Genomic DNA, 4718 nt, shown 5'->3' with positions numbered 1-4718 from the left:
ATTTTTTTCGTGGTGGCGGCGGGTGCGATAATTGGCCAAAAATAAATTTTATTTTTCTTCGAAATCATCATTTTTAGTGGGCGGCGGGTTGGCTAAACAAGGTATAACAGAAGTCTCGCCTTATGGTTAAGTCAAACTGTAAATAAAGACAATTATTTTTCTGTTTGACCATAAAGCAAAGAATTTGACATTTAATTGTATTAAATTGTGTTAAGTCAAATTTGTACGGTACAGTATTATTAATTAAAGGAACAATTTACATGGATGAGTAAACACAGTGCATCAGTAAACCAATCAGAGCACAGAGATTTTGATCATCATTCTGCTTTGCTCCCCCTCGAGAAAAAGAAAATGGAGGAAGCAAGCAGTGATCGCAAGTGGAAGCCAGACAATAAAACTATCGATATACTGATTGATTTGTTCCACAAAAACCCATGTTTGTGGGACAATAAATTAAAAACCTACAATGACAAAGAAATAAGGAACACGGCTATGCAAAAAATAGCTATGGAACTTGGCACAGAAGGTACGGTTTAGTTCAGCCTAGGCCTATATGTAGGCTAGCCCACCTAGCAAGCTAGGCCCTCGCTCGGGTACGGATGTGTTTGGATAAGGTGGTCACCAACAAGCTCCGAGGGAGAAGCTAGGCCTAGCCTGGGTGAATACCGCCTGGGTACCCTTCCCTACCAAGCTCTTGTAGTGCTAGGCCTAGACCTGTCCCATGCATGAGTAGGCCTATACGTTTTTAATCCTAGCATATAGAGGCCTTATCAAGGCCTATATGCCTTCTTTTTAATTCATGCTGCTGTTGTTTACCTCGTGATTTTCTTATTAATTAAGGCTAGGCCTAACTAATTAAACTAAGGTAGGCCTCTTATGCTAGGCTAGCAAGACTGTAGCCCCTAACTAACATAGGCCTAGCCTAGGAATGGATATTGATTTAACAAGGCAGCAAGGAGTTTTGTTAAAGGTATATGGAATTATGGATACAGTACTAATAATTTTATAGGCCTATTTTAAAATAAGTAAAAGTCAAGTATACTTTTCATTCTTCATTCATAACAAAACATCATTTCGCTTTCAGTGGATAATATTAAATGGAAATGGAACAATATTCGAACCCAATACAGAAGGGAAAAATCAAAAGAATATGTGAAGAAATATGTTAGCGGGGTTGCCAATGGCTACAAAAGTCGATGGAGACTGAGGGACAGGCTTGTGTTTTTAGATGAGAGTCTAGCCCCGAGAGAGTGGAAGGTTAGTCATGTGGGAAAAATTTAAAAAGTGCAGTGCTGAGGGCCACGACAGCAATTTTTTTCGCGGTGCGCGAAAACAATTAAAAAAAACATTAAGCAGTATAATACAAGCATATGTGGAAAGTTTTTGCAAGCACATTAAAAACGCCAAATTACCTTGTGGCCCCTCAACAAATGATTTGTGGCCCCTCAAAACAAAAAGATGTGCATGCAAAAAATAAATTTTTTGGTGAATAATACTGTATCATGTATTTAATTATTTACTACATTAATGTGGAAAGATTTTAGATGGAAACCACATATATAATTATATATTATATATTTTGCTTGTGTAGAAAATTAAATTATCTCTTCATTGAAAGTTAGAAAGAAAATCCTCAAAAATTAATACAGAATATTCTCTGCCTAGTCACCACCAGAAGGACCCCTCTGGAAATAAGTCTTCTTCAGACTTTTGTGGGTTATCCTTGGTGTTTACACCGAATAAATCCGATCCAATATTTACCAATAAACTAGCAGACAGTGTAAAGATTTCATCCTATTCGATGCTTTAATTCAATGTTATGTGGTTTTGAGATTTGATCACACAATGTACAGTAGGACATACAATTGACTGAGTTGAATCCAAAACAGCATTGAAAAAATTGTTTGTCTTTGATACAATTTGACTTCCAGATCATTGATTAATGGGATCACAACAATTTGGCATGTAAAATAAGATTGACTTAGTAATTATTCAAGTTAGGCAAGTTCAACTGTACCTTCAAAATTATGTTTGCATTGTGATATTTTACATTTTAAATGCATTCTCTGAAACATGAAGAAACATTGAATTTTGTTCCAACACAGACAGGGACAGTATATCTTTAATAAAATGTGTGATTATTTTTAGACACGACTGAAACTGAACAGCGATGAGGATGCCGAGTATAAAGCAGATGATGAAGACAACAATAAGAGGAATGAGTCTGAAAGTACATTAAACTATGCTGTTCAACCCAAATCCATGCCACGCTTAACAAAGCAAAGATTGCACAAGACCAAATTGTTAAAGCAATCAAAACGTTTATTTAGGAAGAGACAGCTTTTGGAGAAAGCGATTCTTTGCCTGGAAATGGCCACAAAAAAACCAGATACATGTGTTTCTGACCCGGATTATAATTTTGGACGATATGTGGCGGACGAGTTAAAAGTGATTACAGATTCAAGTGTAAAGCAAATGGCTAAGGACATCATACATTGTGTGCTTTTGGAGGCAAAAACCAAGGACAGTGTACCATGCACTTTATGACCAATCCTACTTAAAAATGTCAACAGTACAGTATTAAAAACCTATGACCTACAATATCCAAATAAAATAGTAATTCAGTGGTCTTAGACTTAAAATAAGTCAGTGATGATTGACTTAAAAAGAAATTATTGTCAAATCATTTCAGGCACTGATTGGAAATACCGCTTCTATCTTCCAATAGTGCATTCAGAATTTCACTTCAATTGCATATTAAACATGGTTCAAGTCTGAGTTAAGAGACACCTGGCCACTGGAAGTGCCGAATCGTACTGCACGTTCTTCAGTCGCTGTTGATACATCCAGCCACTGTATACTACTGTATAAGTAGCCTGACACGCCACTATATGTTAAATGAACAGTATCCTATCATTCGTAGTTGAATTAATTACAAAAAGTTAATTACAAAACACAAAATTGGATATTTCTCTGAAATTAAGATGGAAAATAGGTGCATTATAAATTCTATTATTATGACTTTTGTTATTAACAAATAATTACACTATACCAGGGGGAGGGGGACACTAAAATTGGTTGGAGGGCCAAATTTTTGATTCAACTCCGAGGGCCGCACCCAAACTTTGATGTTTCAGTGCACTTCTAAAAACCTTCATACACTGCTTTATGATCACTTTATGCTCAGGGTTACTATTAATTATACAGATAATCGGTGTCGGGCTGCAAAAAACAAGGGTGTTTTCTAGCCAAAGACGGTTGGTTGGCCGCACACAGTGTTTATACAGTAATTCATTTTCGCAGGTTGCGAAAAAAATCACTGGTGGGCCATACTTTGCCCACCTATGCACTACACCAACGATGGTGAAAACATACTAATTATAGGTTATCCTGGTTTTAAACAAATTGTTACATGCTAAAAGGCGAAACTTTTTATTCTTTGCATCGCAAACTTATTTTTTTAATATCATTAGAGGAGGGTGGAAAAAAATTGTTTTCTTATTTAGCAAAGAGTTTTTTTTGCCAAAAACATCCAGACGGAGGGAGAAAATAAAAATAACCTTGTATTGGTGAATGTAAACAGTGTAATGGGATGATTTATGCTTCAAATTTATATAATTAGGAAGAAATATACTTACCTGATATATCTTATCTTTGAAGATTTCAAGGCAGCGGAGGGCATAATAAAAATAAAAACAAACTTTTATTTTTTTAATGAAATTCCCATGTTTTTGTGGTGGCGGGTACTCTAATTAGCCAAATGTAAAATGTTATTTCCATTCAAAATCATCAATATTTGCATGCGGCGAGTTCGCTAAACAAAGTATAAGAGATGTCCCGCCTACATGGTGCAACAATTACTGTAAAAACACTGTAGTGTGGTGTGAGTGTGGAAGCAAGGATTAAGTCACTTTGTTCTGGTCAAAAAGTTTTATAATGCAGAGATGATTATAATAATGAAGTCTTTATTTAAGATTATATTTATAGAATTAGGAATCAATTTATAGATCATTTTAAAGTGTTGTAAATAAGATATTGATATTTATAATAATAATAATAATAACAATAATAATAATAATAATAATAATAATAATAATAATAATAATAATATTAATGGCAAGAGAGGGACCTTGAGAAAAAAATATATTCATTTGAATAAATAAATGCAACTCTGTATCTAACAATAGACTATTTGTGCTTGTTTATGTTGACATTTGTATTGGGAACTATTTAACAGTACAGTAAATATTTGTTGTGTTCAGCCGAGCAGTGACACACATGTTCGCAACACCGACATCAATAAACAACGGGACACTATGGAATCATGTTGTCAATACCTGATTATGGCCGTGCTTGTGATGTTGGGTTGGCATGTTCTACACTTTTCACTCTACTGTACTGTACATTCAATTGGAAACACAGAAAGGCAGCCTTTAATTGGCGGTGGTATTTACCTGAAGAAAGGACCTGTAAAATGAGTCAAATTAAGGTCAGCAGTGGCCTACTCAAATAGACATGCTGATTAGGAGCACACTGGTGGCTTAGTTAAGATGTTTAATAAATGTACATTTGGATAGCGCCGGTATCCATCTAACAAGATGCTCCTCGCGCTTGATGTGTGAACTAGTACAGCAGCTCTTTCAATGACTTTCTTCACTCCTAAGGTTCCCTTCGCATCTGTGCTACTCGATAATCGGGTACCACCAAAGAGTATAAAT

At 35.4% G+C, this 4718-nt stretch overlaps 1 protein-coding gene across 1 annotated transcript; it reads left to right on the top strand.

Annotated features, from left to right (window-relative positions):
• Nucleotides 1–249: 249 nt before the first annotated feature.
• On the top strand, nt 250–3532 carry LOC117118550. The gene is made up of 3 exons (XM_033263169.1): nt 250–526; nt 1085–1257; nt 2149–3532. The coding sequence occupies exons 1-3, from the start codon at nt 265–267 to the stop codon at nt 2545–2547; spliced, it is 834 nt and encodes a 277-aa protein (XP_033119060.1). The 5' UTR covers nt 250–264; the 3' UTR covers nt 2548–3532.
• Nucleotides 3533–4718: the final 1186 nt, after the last annotated feature.

Source organism: Anneissia japonica, unplaced genomic scaffold (genome assembly GCF_011630105.1).
Source record: "Anneissia japonica isolate Jap-2015-1 unplaced genomic scaffold, ASM1163010v1 scaffold287869_len1821871_cov162, whole genome shotgun sequence".
Lineage (NCBI taxonomy): Eukaryota > Metazoa > Echinodermata > Crinoidea > Comatulida > Comatulidae > Anneissia > Anneissia japonica.
This window is presented reverse-complemented; position numbering and strand designations above follow the sequence as displayed.